This window comes from Varanus komodoensis, unplaced genomic scaffold, assembly GCF_004798865.1.
Source record: "Varanus komodoensis strain SLA01 unplaced genomic scaffold, ASM479886v1 scaffold3, whole genome shotgun sequence".
Taxonomy (NCBI): domain Eukaryota; kingdom Metazoa; phylum Chordata; class Lepidosauria; order Squamata; family Varanidae; genus Varanus; species Varanus komodoensis.
Genome location: NW_025335761.1, coordinates 39,651,449 through 39,670,775, shown reverse-complemented (window position 1 = coordinate 39,670,775; position 19,327 = coordinate 39,651,449). Strand labels below are relative to the sequence as shown.

The 19,327-nt window shown below is 38.4% G+C and overlaps 1 protein-coding gene across 5 annotated transcripts in view; it reads left to right on the top strand.

The window, feature by feature from the left end:
* Nucleotides 1-19,327, top strand: part of CEP128 (centrosomal protein 128) — a 210,333-nt gene that overhangs the window by 50,591 nt on the left and 140,415 nt on the right. For all 5 annotated transcript variants that reach the window (XM_044436403.1, XM_044436402.1, XM_044436400.1 and 2 more), the window contains 3 exons: nt 5,786-6,136; nt 9,340-9,990; nt 12,063-12,227. In XM_044436403.1, coding sequence (XP_044292338.1) covers nt 5,786-6,136; nt 9,340-9,990; nt 12,063-12,227 — 1,167 coding nt within the window. The remainder of the gene's footprint in view (nt 1-5,785; nt 6,137-9,339; nt 9,991-12,062; nt 12,228-19,327) is intronic.

Sequence of the window (19,327 nt, the reverse complement as noted above, 5' to 3'; positions counted from 1 at the left end):
TTGGCAAAGGATGTCAGAACATACAGGCCACAATTCAGTGCAGATTGATTGACTGATTGATTGTTAAGATTGATTAAGCCATTTATTTCAATCCACATTGTTTAATAGATACCATACTATTTGTGCTTTGTCCAAATTTCCAAATAAAATAGAATTTACACCAAATCTTGATTGACCTCTTGAATTAACATTTATAGTTTATATTCTGTGTGGCAGCATTAAGGTAGAGAGTTGAGGTATATGATGCTTTTTTGGTTTTAGCAGCCAGTTCAAGTATTGTATGGAATAATTAATTACTGAAGACTCTTCTGTATTAAAATTCAGTACCAGATTACCATCTGTTCTCTGTTTTGGATATATCAGAAATCGCTGTGCATAGCATAACGGTTCCGAGTCACTGATATAATGATGACACTGAGCTCTATCTTCCCTTTTTATCTAAATTCAAGAAAACTCTTCTAGTTTTAAATCAGTATTTGATGTCAATAATGGATTGGATGAAGGAGAACAAATTGAAACTTAATCCAGACAAGACAGAGATGCTCCTGGCTAGTTGCAACTTAGGTCTGAGAGTGGAGATGTAACCTTCACTGTAAATTGAGGCTTAACCTTTGCTCGATGGGCTTATACTCCTCTGAAGTTTCAGGCTTGCAATTTGGCCATATTCTGGGATTCAGTACTGAATCTGGATACTCAGAATTAGCCAAGAGTTTGTTTGCAGAGCTAACTCTAGTGAGCCAAAAGGGCAATAGACCCATTGGTATAAGAGGCTTAGACATGAGATGTGCATCACCTTTAGAGACAGGATGGATTATTAAATTAGTTGATTGATTAATGGGCTATTTTGTACATAAGGGAATGCTAATATATATTTTAGGGTTTTCAAATGACTGCTTATGGAAAAATCTTAAGGATTTAAGATGCACTTAAGAGATACTTATATTAATTCTTTTACCTAAGACCAAATTCCTTAAACCTCCCCCTTAGCAGATATACTCACAAGCATGCCTATTTCTTGGATATAGGATTTCTTTTGATGTACAGAAAAGTAGAACTTTCACTGGTTAAATCATGCAATTGTTGATACATAACTGGGCCTGAGAAAACCCATTTTTTCTAGAAATCAGCATATGTGCATCCTTGAAATGCAGTTGACACTAACCAGGCGCCATTCCAAAGAAAGCTAGTTGGCACTTGACGGATAATAGCAGCTCAAACAGGACAAATCACACCAGCTGACCCCATCCTCCTCCTCTTCTGCGTAATGACACCCCATTCTCCCTGCTCCTTCAGAGGATCTTCTTTGTGGGAAAGATCATGCCATTGTAACTTTTTACTTCTGTAACCTATTGGAAAGTGTTAATTGTGTTATGTGTAACCTTTAATGATCACTGTGTAAAAGGGCCAATTGAGGATTGATCAGGTGCACCATTCTCAAGATTAATAATTATTCTTAATGATTGTAAGCCATCCTGAGATGCCATGCATAAGGGACAGCATACAAAAGTTATAAGTTAAGTAAGTAAGTAAAGTAAGAATAAATCTTTTAAAAGAAAACTTTCCCTTGTTGTTTATTTTGGGCATAAACATACCAGGATATGGACCATTTGGTCAACAAAAGCTTATACAAGCATGTCCAGTTTTATTTACTGCTTCTAGAGGGAGGCTTGGTTGGCTCCTTCTCTGTTGTTTGTCTTCTGGAAAAGATAACTCTTGGGTGGTATAGAAATTAAAAATAAATAAATAAATAGGTATGTTATTGAAGTTTCCCCCCTTTTTAATGGGTTGGTGTTGTTTATCTTTTGTGTTTCTAAGTTAACCTTTAAGCTGTATTTTAATGAAGACTTTGGAGCAGTCCCATTGCATGAATGCAATGCCACTCAGAGTGGCAGCAGCTTTAATGGAGAAGCAACACACAGCTCTGTTTTACATACATGCTAACTTTTCCATTTGAAGGGAGAAATTAAGACCCTGAAAATCTCCCAGACGGACCAAAGGTACGTCTTTATACCAGTGTTTTTTATAAAGCAACTTGAGGTGTTCTTATGTCCTACAATAGGTTTTCATAAAAGCATTTGTACTCTTCTATTGAACTCAAACAGCTTTGAGCTTTCAAACAAAGTGGAAACATAAAAGCAAGCCAGTTGGATAAGACCATATGCTTACTGAGTCTAGTATCCTGTTTCACACATTGGTCAGCCAAACACTTCTGAGTAGTCTACAAGCAGAGCCCAAATTGGTATAACTTGAGTAGAAAGGAAGTTTTCTACATTTTACAAGTGCACCTAAATAGTTTCTAAATGCGAATCCAGTATTTTTCCAATTTTAAATCACTCTTGAACACCATCATGCACTTAATATGATAGTAAATAAATCATTGTAATCTTGGTGGCAAACACAATCATGCTAGCTATGAGTAATATGTATCAATTTGAGGTGCAACAGGCCCTTCAGAGTGCATAACCCTAGTGCATGACAGGTAACTGTTGAACAGATTTCAGTACAGTGGTAAATCTTTCATTCTATCTGCACTAGGCAACAGGGAGCAAGGCATACTGAGCATTAAAAGCATGCATCATGGTACAATTAGGTTTATCTGGAATGAAACACTGGGATGGATTTCACTGAAAAGCCCAAACAGATTTTATCGTATTCATTGATTTCAGTGGGCTTGAGTATACAATTATAACTTACATGGCTTACATGAAGGTGCTACTTCTGTTGTAGGGAGAGGCTCGAATCAGCTTTTGGGATGGAGTGAGAATTTATGACAACTTCCTCTTCCATGTGTGTTTCGGTTCACACAATTGAGGATTGAGATCAAAGCACTTAATGTCCCATATCTTGGATCAACATGCCTGCACCCCATCCCCACCCTGACTGAAACCTCCTTTAGACAAATTCCTTGGCTTGAATCTTAAGTCTCCTGTATGTCTTGCTTCTTAATGTTTGGCAGTGGTCATTTGCAAGCAGTTGGTTTCAAATGCATCTTCATGGTACAACAAGCAAAGGTTTTAATTGAAAAGTGCCTTTTCTCCAGAGGAATGGTTATGGGTGGAAGAATAGATCCCCCCTTCTCCTGAAGAGCCCCCCATGCACCATTCAGTTGTGCTCCAGAGGACTCTCCAGAACAAGTTTATTTATTTATTTGGAGAACTTATATGCTGCCCCATTCACATAAGCCTCGGGGCGGCTTCCAAACTTAGAGGTTTAGAGGGGGACTTCAGGTGTTTTGTGGGGGGGGGCGTCCTGTGTGAGTGAATGTCTCTGATATTGGATGGGACCTTTAGGGGAAAAGTTTCTCATACTTTTGACATTTGTCTTTATATGTATTGCAGTAAATATAAAGAGGCTAAAGACTCAACTGATCTTCTAAAGGCCCCTAACATGTAAATATAATAGTAAGCAAAACAGGTTGATTTATTTCTTTTTATTAGAAAGATTTTTTTTAGTTTGTGAAAATGGATGAACACATTTTTGTATGAACATTTCATTGGTATATATCAGTATTATACTGATTTGAATCATACAGATAGTTGATGTCTAAGAATTAATTATATACCTTTGTATATAATCTTCATGAAAAGTTTGGGTGGGGGTTTAATATTAACTGCTAATAAAATAGAGATCTGTGGGGATTTTGCCCCCACTGATAAGATAAATGTTTTCAATTAATTTTACAATATTTTCTCTACTTGGCTTAAGCCTTGAATCTTGTTTCATTAACTGCTACAAGGAAACTATAGTTGTAGTACAAGAGCTCTTCTCATAGGCTTTGTGAAGAAATAATTATTTTTAATGACCCAGAAAGGCTGAAGATGCCATTATTTAGAACTGGCATCTTTTATATTGTCACCAGATGGGAAACAATTACAGCTGCTGTAAGGAAAATGATCTGGCACAGGAGTCTGAAGGTGAGAGATTTTGCAAAATTTGTGGAAGTATAAATCTAACAATTTGATGGTTTTTGTATGCATCCCATCACATCTATCAGGGTCAGAATCTGAATCCTTAGCCCCTAGAGGTTATGTTTAATTAATACAAATCTTCCTTTGTAATTGAACTCAACTGAGCTGTATAAAGCATCACTTTATAGGTATTTGAAGGTTGTCTAATGTATTTGATGGTCTTAAAAAGGCCATGTGTACCAAAGCAGGAAAACATGTCTTCTACACTTTAGAAGATGTTCAAATTAAGAAGTTCAGGTTTAGTTTCAATTATAATCATGGCACTAGAAGCCTTATTTTCATTCCTGAACAAATTAGGTCTAAAGTTTTTCTGATTACTTGTCTGCTGAAAAACTTGGCATATCTTTCTTAAAGAACAGTATTTTGATAGAGATGTTAGTAATACACAATTTGTTAGGAACCTTTGGCCTCTGGCATGTTGTGGTAATTTTCAGTCAGAAGCTCTGTTCTGCTATGGCTGGATTAAGCTTGGTCCTGGGGTAAATCAATTCAGCAAAGTCAGAAGCAGGCAGAGATCAGAAGTCCTGTGTTAGTGGGCTTAGAGAAGCACAGTCCAAAAGTGGAGTCTTGAGGAGGCAAAGTCAAGCAGAGACAAATCAAACTCAATCCAAAGAAACCGGGGCTTATCAGGAATCTAGGGCTTAAAGGCATAAGAGATCAGTCCAAAGAAGAAGCAAGGTCATGAACACTAGTTTATAAGGAGCTGGCAACTGAAACAAATTATTGTTTCAGCATGTATCAGGGGAAGTCTAATATAGGCAAATCTCCCAACCCATACTTGTATAGTTTCAAATCATTAATCCTTGCTACAGCATCTCCCTATATATGAGGAGATCCCTGCTCCTAATTAGGAGTCTGGTTGCTGTGCGCCTTGAGACGTGCACCTCTATATGTTGCTCTATGTCTCTGCCTTCTGGTGCTGGCATGCTCTGGAGATGGGCAGATATTCCACTTCCAATTCCACAGGTGATTTGTAGCCTTCAGCAGCTATCACTGAAGGGTCTAATGTAGCTTCTCACCTGCCAGAGGTGCCTGAGTTATCACTGCAGTATCAGAGTCTTCATCTCAGGCATCATCTTGTCCCAGGTCTGGGTCAGGCATGACATGCTCTTCAGTGAGAAGATAGTGACAGACACACTTCTCTGTAACAGCTCACTATTTTTAGGCATTTGGTTGGACCAATTAAAAGTATTTCCTGACTGGAGATTTATAGTCGTCTTATGGACCAATATGACATTGTGCATGTGCGTGTGCAATTCCTTGTTCATCACTATTGTGCTCCAAAGAGTATAGGTTTGGGAATTCATTGTATGCACCAAATAGACTCTGTATGCTTCTGAATACCTTCACAGAACGGTTGGCAATTTGTGGACAAGTTTAGCAAATACGCAGCATGCTGTCATTTTAGCAGAAAAAAATGATATGGAATGGGTGGCAATGTAGATCATTTCAAAGCATTATTCTATAGAACAGGGACTTAGAATGGAGAGGACAGTATTTTTATGTTGAATATGTGTGTGCCTCTGCTCTGTTTGTTTTTGTCTACTGGTTCTACAGTATAAGGAAGATGCCTATTTTTTCCCAAAGTTCTAAAGCCTGCTGACATTATCTTTTGAAATGTGAATTTGGGGCAGCCCAGATCAGTTATTTCATTGGAAGTAAAAAGGAAATGTCCCTTGAATGGGCATCCCAGGTTGAAGCTGAAAAAATGCTGCTATCACTCTTGGGCTACTTGAAGGATTTTGCGTCTTAGGATTGTAAATGTATCTCGATATTTCCCTGAGGACGATCTTTTAATACATTGTGATGGCTTCTAGGTTTTAACATCTGACTTGGAAATGAGGGAGACCCAGCAACAAAGGATGCTGAACCAGCTGAAGGAGATACAGAGTAACTACAAGGTGTGTGAAAATGAGTGCAGAGCTGCAGAACTCCGGGTTACTGAGCTGGCTCAGCAACTGGAAAATTCGACAAAGGAAGCTGAGAGCTACCTAGCTGAATTCAGACAATCTGAAGTACTCCGACTAGAGAATGAGAAAAAGAAAGAAGAATTAAAGCTGAAGGCACAGGAATCTATTAGACACTGGAAGCTAAAGTGTAGGAAACTGGAACATGAAATAGAGAAACAGACTGAACTTCAGAACCAATTGATGGAGAAGAACAATTTGGTATGGAATTCATTTATTCTTTCCTCTCTGTTCAAGTCAACAGTCCTAACAACAATCTTTCCTTCAGTAAATTTCAAAGCTATTGAAAAGATACGTGAATAAAATGTATTTACAAAATGAAATTTCAAAAACCAATCCATTAGTCATGGGATTTTGTGGAAGAGGAGAGAAAAGATACAACTTTTTAACAGGTACAGTGTTGTGTAATGCAACATTTTCATTTAGTGAAAAGTCAAGGGAAGCCTCAAACCTTTGGACTGACTACAGTTGGAAATAGGATCCTGGTCTATTGACTAATGCAGCACAGTTTTTCTTATGGTCTTACAGGAATATATTTAGGGTGAGAAGGCAATTTGTTATTCTCAGATGGAATTGGCATGATATCTCTATTTTCTTTCAGTGTCTGATCAAATCTTGGATGTATATAACAGAACATTATTAGTAGCTAGCTTTGGTATGACTTCTGAGATGGGCCTAGAACCTGAAAGTATGAAATATGAGACTGAGATACCTTGATTTCTCAAAAGGTGGCTGGTTTTGCTCATCCAAATAAGATAAATACTTTTTGATCTTGGTATCTTTAAAGAGCTACTCTACATGATGTAGTGTATTGTCAGTGTGCTGCTAGCATGCCCTGTAGCAAAGGCATAATGCATGGACAACAACAATGAGTCCACGTGGCTGTCAATCTCCATATGTATTTCTAGGAATCCTAACTGTCTCAGATGCACCTGGAACACACAGGGCTCTCAGATAAATGTATATGGGTGATTAAAGATATATCTCATTTATTATTTCTGCACTTTGGTATATTTCATGAAGTCTGCTCTTAAAAGCTTATTTAGTTCAGCTTTGTGTTTCTAATACTGGTAAGCCAGATGGTTTTAGGAGGCCCTCCAAAACTGTCATGTATTTGCCTTGGGAAATATTCATGTGCACACAGCAAAAAACTTTGCCCAATAAGTTGTATAGGCGTTCTTATAGCCGAAGTGACTCTTCATTGAAAGATAAGAATTCGCTCACTAGCTTGACTAAGAAGGTTTTAGAAAATAAGTTGACAATTCTCCAAGGCGTTCATTCTCATTTCCTCAGAAAGCTCCTCTAATGATGAAGTAACACTCTCTGTGTTTGCTGTTGGTTCTCAGAACAGCTAATTCAAATGGAACAGCCAATGTGATATTTGTGATCCTTTGAGGATTGCCCCATGTTTCATTCAGCAGTTGTCCAAAGTACATTTTTACAACTCAAGTTGATAATATGACCAGGCTTAAAGTTTTCTAATATAGCAAAATTTTCATTTTTTGGTAATCAGCTGAAAAATTAGCATTTAAAATAGCAATTAGCATTTCAATTAAATGGTCTTGAATGATGTCCAGGAGCAGGAGTAACCTCTAGAAACTTAAAGGGGAAGCACACTGTTGATGTGATAATAAGTATGGGAGGAAAATGAGCAGTGTGAAATAGTCGATTAGCCCTTCCACCCTTGAGGTAAAAACATATAAGGAAGATGGTTATGGCAGATGGCCATTGGAAAAAATGGAAGATATTAAAGCAATAATTAAGTATTTCATTGCAATTTGAAAATAATCAACCAACATATGACAGACACATTTTGACAGTGAAAGGCTGTTTTATGTCCCTGAAAGGCTCAAATGTGATGTATTCCAGGTCTGAAGAGTAGGTGGACTTTATTGCTTCTCTGCTTTATAATTAATCAGTCATTTACTTTACATTCTGTCAAAAGCAAATTCCACTCAGTGGAACTTAACTGCTGCCTGTCTAAATAAGATAAAAGGGACAAAGAAACCTATAGACTGAAACAACTCTGGTATGTTCAAACCTCTGAGGAGGAAAGGCCTGTCAGGAATATTGACAGTGAGTGTAACTGTATGTATATGGCAGGGAGGGCCAGTTGAACAGCGGGAATGGTAAGGTAAGGATTAACAGGGAGGCTCAAGCTAAGGATTGCAATGGGCTGGCTTCTACTTGCAGGGAAGAAGATTGGAGTGGTGGCAGAGATACTTTGAATTGATCACAAGTTTGAGTAGCAGCCTCTAATCAAGGGTATTGGGCTGAGTGATGGATGGATCAGAGGAGGAGGATGTGAAAGCCGTTATTTAAATCATGGGTAGGCAACCGTTTTGATTATGGGCAGATTTGGCCATTTGTGAAATTGTTCTGGTCACCAGACAAAACAGCTGCAATAGGGGGCATGGCAAAAGGACAACTAACCTTCCCAAAAGGCAAAGTACAAGGCAGAAGTAAGATCTTAAAGCCAGCATGATAAACAACTCCTTTGAACCTAATTTTTTAGTACCAGTATCATGCTGTTTCATAGCAATTAACTGCTGCTGGTAAGAGTATATACAATTTTATTTTATTTTATCTTTTTAAGGGAAAGAGCAGGACACCCTGGATGGCAGGAAGGAAGGTGTCCAGGAATCCTTGGTGTTCTGTGGGCAACATGGTGCCTATCCCTGGTTTAAATATATTTCTAATTTATCCATTTACTGCACTGAATAATATCAATTCATGATAAAAATTCCATGAATTTTGCTAGTGCCTGAAAATATATCCACTTATTGGTTAAGGCATGTCTCAAATAACTGCATGGAGGAAAAATGAATAGCAGCACCATACAGTGGTGTGAAACCCTAGACGATTACTTTTAATTTCTAGAGGAATACCACTCTTTTATGTGGCATTATTTACAAACCACCCTGAGAAGTTGTTGAATGGTGGAGCACATCCACTGAAAAACCTCCAAGCAAATACAATTAACAGAATAGCTATCCATTCTCTATTTTTCAGATGGTGGCTAAGAGTACTCTTTCATATACACAGACATATCCTCAGATATATATAAGGGAGCATAACTGCTTCCTGAACTTCTTGCAAATAATTTCACACAAAGAAGAGATCTATTTCTATGTTAATTACCAACAAATATTTTAGATTCCACATTACTTATGTAGAATTGTTCCTCCTTTTCCAGCCATACAGTTATTTGAAGCCAGTTAGTACACTGATTCTCAGGCATTGGTAAATTTAATGGAATTGTCCATTTGCACTCTTCTATTTGGTGTAGTGCCCTCCTTTCCCAACAGTGCTATCTTAGCCCATATTTCCCTCCTATATCCTAACAGGACTCCAAACAACCCTTTGATTTTCTTTCCAATCTACCACCCCTTTTTAAATTGTAGCTTCTTAAAGAAAAGGATGACTTGAAGAGTCAGCTTCTTTCAGCCATGCACCAGATGGAAAATCTACAGAAGGAGCTGACTGATGTTCTTGAGAAGAGGGCCAAACAAGAAGAGGAGCTGCATTGTAGAGAAATGAAGTTAAATGAAACTAGATCACTACAGATGGCCCTCGAACAAGAGATTAGAGCAGTCAGAGAAACTGTGGACAAATTAGAGAGTGAACTACAAAAACAGAGCCTAATACAAAGCCAAATAAGAACTGATAAACAGCGTTTAGAGGAGGAGCTTACAACAAGTAACATGATCCATGAAAAGGACCAGGCAAGACTGCTAGAGATGCAATCAGTTATTAAAAACCTGAGTGCTGCCCGGGCTGAACTAACCAACCAACTGGCAGAGGAAGAGAAATCCAAAAAGGAGATGCATAAGACCCTGACAAAACTCCAGAAGGAACAGGAATCTAGTCAGGAGGAGATGGCTACAACCAGCAAGCAGCTCAAGTTGGAGCGAGATGTCCACCAACAGGAGCTGGCAGAGCTTCAGTCAGAATTACAACGAGTGAGAGCCAAACACGACCAACGTGTCCAAGAGATGATGAAATTGTTTAGCCAAGAAAAAGAGGAAGCAACTGAGCACATTGCAATGTTGAAGGTATCAGTATAGGATAGTCAAATTGTTTCTGTTTGCCCAACTTTGGATAGTATATCAGGGTCTTGTGTGTGGTAGGCTTAGTACAAATACTGTCTAATTTCCTCACTGGAAAAGATTCTACAATTTTGGGCTTTAAAATTAAGCATCATTGAGATCCAACTAGGCGCTTATTGGAATGCTGGTTAATACCACAGATTACCTTTATTTGTCTCTGGTCTGGCCTTTAATTGTGCATATTAGGCAGTATCAAATACTGCTGCTAAGCTCCTGCTTGATCTGTTGTGAAAAAAGAAAACTAGCAATTCTAAAAGCAACCCCCCAAAGCAAGTGGTAACAGCTGCTTCCAAATCAGAACATCTCAATAGAGCTTCTCTTGCAAGTTCTGTTGTTCTGACCCATTCTGAAATTAAGCACTTCAGGTTGCTTTTAGAACTGCTGGGTCACCATTATACTAGGGGTGAGTACTGCTCGCGCTCAGACACACTTGGATTATATGTGCACAGAAGATATAGAAGCTTTTTTTAATTAAAGTTTGCTAGTAATAGAAGGAGTTGATAGCAGGTCATTAAAGCCATACCCTTGGCTACCAAAGGTCTCGCCTAGCCACTCTTCTTGCTTATTGTATTTCTCTGTCCAAACAATGCTGTTATCATGCCACACCTGCATGTAAAATGCTTTCAGTAATGAACATTTACAGAATGCATTGAAGATACGTTGATGTATGTAACAGAAAGTATATTTTACATGTAGATATGCAAATGGAAAGTGGGGTACTAATTAGTAACCAGTGTGGTTTCCCATGTGGCAATTTCCTGGCTTTCTACAACATTTCCAAAGATTTATGGGTCAGTTTGTTGTCAGTGCTGATTTCTTTTTCTTTCAAAATATTATCCAAACAAGGGCATTTCCATGCAATAAAAAGTCCACAACAAAGCAGCAAGATTGGAACTGGCCAGTATAACTGTGCTCACTCCTCCATCCCCAGCATTAGGAACCCCATTGGATTATGCTCTTAATCTCATAAATTGTTAAAAAATAAACTGTAGGGGAAAAGTCATCGTATGACAATGGCATTGAGGCAAAGTGTGCTGCCCATCACTAGTCTGATCAAACACTAGAAGTCAATAGGTACTCAAGAAATGTGTGTGACTTCATTCCATATAATTCTGGAAGAAAAAAAAGGTAAAGCCCACAAGTTGGAGATTTTTGTGCAATAAAAGTACTATTAGGAAAAGGTATCTGGCCAAATTTGTAAGTGCTGTACAAGATGATCTGGACCCCCTGAAAAAACTGTAGATCTATTGCAATACATTTCTGTTACACAGGTTGTGCCCTTCAGGTGTTTTGGTCTGCAGCTCCCATTAACACTCATTATTGGCTGTTCTGGCTAGAAGTCATGTGAGTTGTGACCATGCAGGTGCTTTGGCCTACAAGTTGCTCACCGCTACTAAAAAGACATGTTGTAGAATGATCTTATGATGTGCTTTGATCTTGTGAGGGATGGATTAAGCTGACTGTTGGATTAATGACTATTGCTTTACCAATTAAGTAAAAGAATAGCCTTTACTTTTCTGTCAATAATAGGTCATTAAGCTACTAGCCATTTAGTGACAAGAACTGTATTTCCTGTTCTTTTCATCTCTAGTTCCTGTCTGAATCCTTTTCATGGTCCCTAAGTCTTCCTACTCAGTAAACCTGGGTATCTTTGTGTGTCTCAGCCATTCTTGACAATCCTGTTAGATTATCATGAAGGAAAACTTTGAGGAGGCAATGTGGCATAGAGAATGTTATAAAAATAGCTTAAGCCATGCTTTCAGCAGAAGAATAAATAACTTTAGGGTAAAGCTGTCAATTATGTATTGGGTAGGCAGCTATATAGATTATGTAGCATTCATGCTAACCAAGGATAAGTATTTGAAATGTAATATAGATTTAAAATAAGCATTTTTCCATCAAATAAATTATTTGCAACCTTACTCATAAACTTAATTGTATATGAACATTTGGCAAAGGAGTTGGGAATTTAAATAAACATATTTAACTTTTTTCCATGTTTTGCTTATTCCTAATAGGCTGAACTGGTAGAAGAAAGAAATTTAATGAAAGCTCACCGTCGGCAGGTAGAAAAGATGAAAATTGAATGTGATAAGCTCACAGAAGAGCTAACTCACAAAGAAGAAGAATATGTTAAATATAGGCGAAAATACCAACTGATGAAACAGGAACTGGATGAAAAGGTAAAACAAAAACATTCTGATCTCATGAGCTAATGCATCTTTCAGCCTGGCACTTACTTGTTATATGGAACTTGCTTTTAATGTTTTATTGTACATGTCTTCTGGTCTCCCCCACCCCTACATTTTCCTTATTACTTTCTGTGCTTCTACTTTCTCCTTTGCTGTACTGTTTCTTTCCCTTTCTCTCAAAAATGCAAATTTTATGAAAGTTAAAAGGTCAGTTCTCATGGTGCTTGTCTTCATGGTCTCACACAGTTTTGAATCTGGACTCCCCAGTTGAGAAACAATGTTTGAGCAAATATAAAACTGCCTAAAACCCATCCAAATTATTCCAGTGTATTAAAACTGCAAGTACTAACTTTCATGTAGTCTCAGTAGATCAGACTTGCATTACTAGATTTTTTTTTTGGTAAACAGTCATTAGGCTAAACGGTCATTTTTTAAATAAACGGTTAGTTACATACGTGTGTGTGTGAGAGAGAGAGGGGGGGGATGTTGTAGTGTGACACATTTCTCAAACTTCTAGCTGGCCCATTAGTTTTAGAAAATGATCTAAAGAAACTTGATTTCATGCTTCCATCTGCAAAGCTAAATAGTATGAGAAGAGCCCTGAATGTGATTTACCTGTCTGAACTGAGGAAGGATTCTTTATGTCCAATACTAAGCTTAGCTTATATTATTTAGAAGATAACATACCACTTTTCCAAAGGAAGATGAAAAGAATGAAATACATAGAAATATTATGCCTACTGGCTACTTTTTTTAGAATCCAATCCAGAAAACAGGTGATATTTATTGTAACATTTCTAAAATTCTAAATATGCTTTGAATGTATATTTTATTCTGGCGGTAAAAGCATTGAAGTGTTTCTATCTGTAACAGTACAGTGACCTTTATCTTTGTGTGAACAGTTCAGGCTGTTCAATATTCATGACAAGGATTTAAAAAACCCATAACTTCCTTATATATGAATTGTGAAAGAAAGTTATGCCTTGTTTTTAATTTTCCTGTGAATGTTTGAGCTCATCTATAAATTATTTCTTTTTCCCCTGAAGAATGCATGGATTCAGAATTTGTTGTAAATTCTAGAATTCTAAAATCTATTCGTCAATGATTACTTTCTGAGCATAGATTAGCTTTGTTCTTTGGGTATTTATTTTGCTGTTGAGGATGATGGTTGCATGCAATAACAACACTGCATGAGTTATTTTGTCCTTACTGAGATAGTAGCAGTAAGTTTCTTTTGAAAGAAGAAAAACCTTTCCATGTGGAGAGGAAGAAAATTCTTGTGAAAAAAAAATTAAGCTTAGCAAATGATACATACTGTGTTGAGGAGCTTTTTGTGCAAAATGGCTTTTAAAAAAGGAAAGAAACAACCTTTAACTGATTTGCTACTACTAGCTGTGTGTTTCAGATGTGGGTTGTGTGGTAGCTTGCACAGTTTCTGATTCTGATTATGTGTGCATAATTTACTAACAGACAAAGAAAGGTTAGAAAGTAGACTTTCGAAACAACTCTGGGGTAGTTTGGTCTGATTCCATTGATGTCATGGGTTCTACCAACAAAGGTCGTATGTACTTCTCTTGAACTATCCTTCTTTCTCAGAGGAGAGAATGGAGTTTTTCTGGTTAAACTTTAAATAAACCAAACAGAAACACCCAGAAGCATCAGTATAACATATTCCATAGTGGGACATAAACAATGTATATCATATGATGGGGGAGCCCTGGTGTGATCAGAAAGCCTTAAACTCTGTGTGCAGTTTTCACAGACTAAAACAACAAAAGAGTCTGGATTTCCTTTCTTTTATTCCTGTACATACCAACATTTCCTTCTAAAAGACTTTAGTTTGTTCCCCTCTGAAAGCTTTGGCACATGTATATCAGATTTTTGCTTGCCCTTTCTGGGTTGTTTTCTTCAAAGCATATTTTATGTGTGTAGTATTTTCCAAGAGGTTCAGCTTTGCAGAATATGTGCTGTCTCTGCTTAAAATACCAAACCTCTTTACTTCACACCAGTATATTACAGTTTAATACTTCTGGTAATGTTTGTGAGTGTTCTTATTCTTATTAAATATTCCATGGGAGATGGCAGGATAGGCAGTGGAATTTAATGGTTCCAAGTATATTACTTGGACGTGACAAATTAATAATGTGTTGTTCCAATAAAAGCTTTGAACAAAACACTGCCCTCTTTTAATAAAATGTAGGTTCATCCTGTAATTTGAAGGACTCAAAGATAGCATCCCATAGGAAATTACTTATGGTTTTCTATGCTCTCCAGCCCATTACACAACTAAATGTTACTTAAAAATTTGGCTTTCAATTAAAGATGTGCTGGTACATTCCAGCAATTTCCAAAGGATGTCAAAGCCAAACTGCATTTGGATTTGTACTTTTCTGATGACAGCATTCTGATGGCTCTTCTTGCTGCATGAGCATAATTAAAGAGAAAACTTGAGAACATGAATTTCTTTTATACCAAATCAAATTATTTCTCTGGTAAAAAAGAGCCATGATTGGATCCTTACCATTGTGTTATTTGGATCATATCAGAGTAACTGCTTAGGAGTAACTCTTTTATAATGTTAAAGAAAAATCTGTCAAATGAGATTTCATTTTGCTTGAGAATTGTTTGTAACATTTATTGTATCTTTATTGTGTCTTTAGGGAGTTGTAAGAAATGGAGAGGATGAACCATTGACCCCATCTAAAAATGGGGGAAAAGCTGTTAGCTTTTTTTCTACCCCTATGTATATAACATAGCTGTACTTTTGTAGAACAAACAAGTGAGAGATATAAGAGAAACTGGCACATATGACTACATGTTGGACATGAAATAGTTTGAAGTCATTTTTTTTCCATCCTGCATCAGTGGCAACTTCAGTAATAAGTTTGGGCAGATTTCAATCTTAGATTAATGTCCATAAATGGAGACACTGTAAACTATCTCAAGGAAAAAATGACCACCCAATACATCTGGTAAATTTCAACAGTCACTATTTGGTGATTATCCGCCTTTATTAGTATATTTCTGTAGTTGTATGAGACATTTGTAGATTGTCAGCAATTACATGCCTACAGTTTTTGAATGCTGGGTTATTCATTGAGGCAGTGGTGGGTGTGTGCTCAATCACAGGTACCAACAAATACTGTAGGGTCTGTGACACTATTGTTCCTTGTCTTTCTAGCCAATAAAAATGATGCATGCACACTCTTTTTCCAGTTCCTCACACAAACATCTCAGTTGTGCAAGGGGTCTGATCCCAGCTACTACGCAGGTCAAGGCTTGGAGCTCATGCAATTTCAAATGTAGCACCATGTGCTGGGGGCTGTTGATCTTGATAAAATTTGCTCATACTCAAATAATTGAAGATAATGTGACATGAAACTTAGAAACATAAAAACAGAGCGAGTCAGAAGGGGTCTCCTGGGCCATCTAATCTGACCCCCGGCTCCAGCCGGCTCCGCTCATGACATGCCCTCCATGCGCATGTCCAGCCTATCCTTGAACACCCGGACCGATGGGGCCTCAGTGACCTCTCGTGGAAGCCCATTCCACACCCTCGGGGTCCTGACTGTCAGGAAGTGCTTCCTGGCATCCAAATGGAACCTTGGCTCCCTGAGCTTTGCTCCGTTGGTGCACATCCTGAATATGTACATTCTGGTGGCCTATATGCAAATACAACAGAGTGCCTAATATGCTTTAATAATACTATGGAAGATTATCTTAGTCCCCATGAATTATTCAAAATTAAAACATTCTTGATGACTATATTGCTGGATTTTGCAGTTATAACGTGGAATATGGATAAATAATTGTAGAACACATGTTACCATGGCATTTAAGGAAGACAGGGTAGCATAATCATGATCTTAGGTCTGCTCAGCAGCAAATTCAGAAGCACAATGTTAATAAAAAAAGGACAGTCAATGTAGGAAAGCACCTATTGCTATCCACTGAACACAGTTTTATGTGCCAGTGATGCCTTGCTGGTTTCTATACAGGAAATGCATCAGCACATGATTGTGAGTGGAATGTCCTGATGCCATCATCATAAAACTGAGTTCACACTTCCTAAAAGTCAAGTTGTATCCTCTATCAGAGGCTCCCACAGCTCAGTTTTTGCGAGGCTTATATATAAAACTCTTAGGCTTCGATTCTCAAGTTCTGCTGGGGAGCCAATGCCTACACTCAGACAAAGTTATCATATGGCACATGATATGTTCCTGTTTTGTATGATAGGAACATGCATTTTGTAAGAGAGTAGTGGCATCTTGGGCAGTGAAGGCTGTGCACAACAAATTTGCAGGAAGGAGCAGCAACTGGCCCGATAGTTGGTACTAAAGAGCAATGCAATGAGAAAAAGTTAATGTGGATTCCAGTCTTAGCTGTGAGAGATGTAAACATAGCTTCCATGAGACCCAGCATATGTTACAGATGTTCTGCCAAAATCAATAATTGTAGATGGAAAAAGGGAGAGGCAGCCAGGCCAGAATCCAAAGCTTCCTGCTCCATGGAACATTATGCTAATCATGCAGATAAAAGAGAAGGTTCTATATGCAGATGCAGTATAGTCAGAGCTTTTTCCTTCACCTGCAATATTTTGCATTGCTTGAGGGGAGTGGATGGAGGATGTGTGCAAGTATCACACAGTCTCCCCTCTCTGATTTATCCCACTTCTTATTCCAGTGACTTGTGCAATGATTTGTCTTTGCTCTCAGAGTTCTAGCGAGTCAGTTGAACATCATGGTTTCTTTTGCATTTGGAGTCCTGAGAGAGAATACTTTCGAAATTTCTGACAAGACAAGCACTGTCCATTTGGCCATCTCAGTTACTCTGATGGTTGCTTCTAATTAAGAAAGAAATGTTGGGGTTGTGTGGGTACTCCAGTGTTTGAGCACAGCTGTGAAAGAAGAAAATTCTTTTTTGGATCATTTGGAAAAAGAAAATAAGCCTGCCGATATTGTGATGCTCTTCTTCAGATCTATTGTGCAACCACCCTTTTGTTCAGTTTTGGTCATCCATTCTTGAGAAACAGATACAATGGAGTTGGAGAAGGCACAGAAAGGGTATCCAAAGTAATCAGGAGTTTTTCCTTGGGAGAAGAGTTGTTTGGAATGTTGTAGGTTAGAAATGAAAGGCTAAAGCTCAGAGTGGCTGTGATTGTAGAGACTGATAAACTAATGTGTGCAGGGAAAAGGTGTTCAGAGATGTTCTTAGCTTGAGAACTTGAGATCATCAAGTAAAATTGATAGTAATAGGACAGACAAATCAATCCTGCAGGGCTTCTGTTGGCACAATGGGGAGAAATAGTGTTCCTTAATTCCTCTTGAACCCCTGTGCCTCACCAAATCTGCTCCAGAGGGTTGGGGCACCCTTCAGAACTTTGTAGAAAGTAGCATGGAAGGATGCAGGATGTGTGTCTATTTGTGTGTGAGGGGGAAAATTGATGAAAATCACTGCTATCCATTCTGCCAGTGGAACTCTGTGGCTAGATCCAACACTGTTCCATCAGTAGCGGGACATAACTGCATAGTGTCTTTCATTAATCCATGGTATATACATTGCTGTAAAATGTGATGGTCACTAGCTTAGGTAATTTTTAAAGACATCCATGGAGGATAGGGCGATCACTGGCAACGAGTCACGGTAGTTTTATGGAACTTACAGGCTCCAAGGCAATATACTTCTGAATACTAGGTGCTAGGGAGAAGCTGTCGATGGCATGTCCTGCTTGTGACATCTTGGAGGAATCTGGTTGGCCACTGTGGGAAGCAGGATGTTGGACTCAATCAATATTTGGCCTGATCCAACAGGAGAGTTCCGTGCTTTGCTTCAATATGCTTATGGTTCTGCTGATATTAGGACAGACAACATTTTATTTATTTATTAGATCTATAGCCCACTTTTTTCCAATGAGCTCAAAATGGCATACACCTTTCCCTCCTCCTGCTCTCAATCTTATCTTCACCACAACAACCCTCTGAGGTAGGTTGCACTGAAACTTTGTAACTGGCCCAAAGTCACCCAGTTGGCTCCTGGGACTAGAACCCAGATCGCCTGAGTCCCAGTCCCATGCTCTTAAGCACTGCATCAGACTGGCGCTTCTATTCTTGTGATGTTATGTGGTGGTTGGCAGCTTAGTTACTTGGAATTCTGTGATCCTATGTGAGTGAGGTCAGAGGTAGGGAAAACTACCTCTGTGGGACTTTCCATTAATGCTAATGAGAGTATCTTAATTTATGCCACCTCATAATGTTATACCAGAGCAGAGGGTGGGACTCAATCCTGTCTAAGCTCCAGTCTTTACTGGCAGTGTTGCAGTGATGCTTCTCATCCAGTCTGTGTAATGCAGAGGTAGGTTTGCTCTGTTAATAATTTTCCCTTAGCCTCTTCTGCCCAACACATGTTGACACTATAAACTAAGTTGTTGTCATTGGGACACTTGTCATTTTGGGTGAAAGATGTCAAATGAGAACAAACCTCAGCACTGAAGTGTAAAATTAAATCATTTTGTTTTTGGATAAATCTTCAGATGTTGGGTATGATTTGCTCTCTGGGTTCTGCTTATTTGCTGGATGGAAGAATTTACAGAGAGCACCAACAATTGTGGTTCTCACTGCCAATTCGGGAAGAAATAAAGGCAAACTAAATGGCAACAATCAAAGCAGCCATCCTGTTCTCCCTGGGATAGCCTATATTCTGCTGCCGCCGCCTTAGGCTGCTTAAGTGATGCTGGCTCTTTTCCAATTCATTTATTCCCCAGTATTGAGTTTTCCCCTTTGGCTCAACTTCTCTTAGTGCTCTAATGCCAGCTTAATGTTTGTTCCACTAACTTAATAAATACTACATAGTGGTTGAAGTGGAAGGGCCATGACCTTCCTAGTGGGAATATGCTTCTCTACCTTTGTTATGGCATGTGAGTCTAATAACTGGGCCAGTGTTTGCTGGTTGCTTAAAATTATAGGGTCAAAGAATCTGCACGACCGCAGCTGTTCAAAAGTGATGAGCAGCCTTTAATAGAGAACATGTTGATTATTGTGAAAACCTGCTTTTCTTTTTTCATCTGCTTTTGCAACACAGCATAGGTCTGACCT